Here is a 934-nt window from a genome sequence, read left to right on the forward strand (position 1 = left end):
TTGTTTATATTTTCTTCTCAGAATCAATGAAAAACAATTCAATAATAATTTATTCTTTTTTTTAATTGTTTAAATTTATGTTTCAATACATTTACGAGAATTTTTCGCGGTGTATGTACACCCCAACCACCACCCACCGCCTCCTCTCGTTCTTCTTATTGAATGCGCCATTCATATTTCATGTTTTTCTTCTCTTCACCACATTTTGACTTCTCCTCATCGACGGCGGAACTGCAGCCGCTGCAGTCGACGAAGGATCGCAGGTTCCGGCCCTCTAGGCAGCAGCAGCAGCAGCAATAACAGCAGCAGCAGCAGCAGTAGAAGTAGCAGCAGCAGCAGCAGCAGCAGCAGCAGGGTATGGCTTTCTCCCCAGCCTCAGGGCCCCGGGGTCACCTCGGGGCCTCTGTATGGGGTGGGAATGTTCAGTACTCTGCTAGTAACATTGCTGCAGCAGCTCAGCAGCAGCAGCAGCAGCAGCAGCAGCACATGGAGCAGCATCAGTGGACTGGGGCTGTCTATAGTCCTACCGCTTCACTGCAGCAGCATCAACAGCAGCAGCTGCAGCAGCAACAGCAGCAGCAGCAGCAGCAGCAGTGGCATCGGGGGGGCTTGAATGATATGCAGCAGCAGAGTTGGTGTGGGGGGCCCCCCGCTGTCTCCTGGGGGGCCCCTGGGTTGCAGTACCCTCTGCAGCAGCCGTATCCTTATTTGGGTTTGTTAGAATCACCAGAGAGAGTAGAAGCAGCAGCAGCAGCAGCAGCAGCAGCAGCAGCAGCAGCAGCAGCAGCAAGCTTGCCATCCGTTCGTCTCTCAACGATACAGAGGTTTATAAACCCGATGCATCGGCAGATAGAAAGAGAGCAACAGCAAAACGAACAAATTCAGCAGCAGCAGCAGCAGCAGCAGGCTGCTGAGCAGCAGCAGCAGCAGCAGC

The 934-nt window shown here is 52.7% G+C and overlaps 1 protein-coding gene across 1 annotated transcript in view; it reads left to right on the forward strand.

Moving 5' to 3' along the window:
• Nucleotides 1-357: 357 nt before the first annotated feature.
• The window catches only part of EMH_0060170 (uncharacterized protein), a gene marked incomplete at both ends in the record, with an annotated part of 3,798 nt that continues 3,221 nt past the window's right edge, over nucleotides 358-934 (forward strand). Inside the window, one exon of the mRNA XM_013497763.1 lies at nucleotides 358-932. Within this exon, the coding sequence (XP_013353217.1) occupies nucleotides 358-932 (575 nt within the window). The remainder of the gene's footprint in view (nucleotides 933-934) is intronic.

This window comes from Eimeria mitis, genomic scaffold (genome assembly GCF_000499745.2).
Source record: "Eimeria mitis Houghton genomic scaffold, Emh_scaff2909, whole genome shotgun sequence".
Classification (NCBI taxonomy): domain Eukaryota; phylum Apicomplexa; class Conoidasida; order Eucoccidiorida; family Eimeriidae; genus Eimeria; species Eimeria mitis.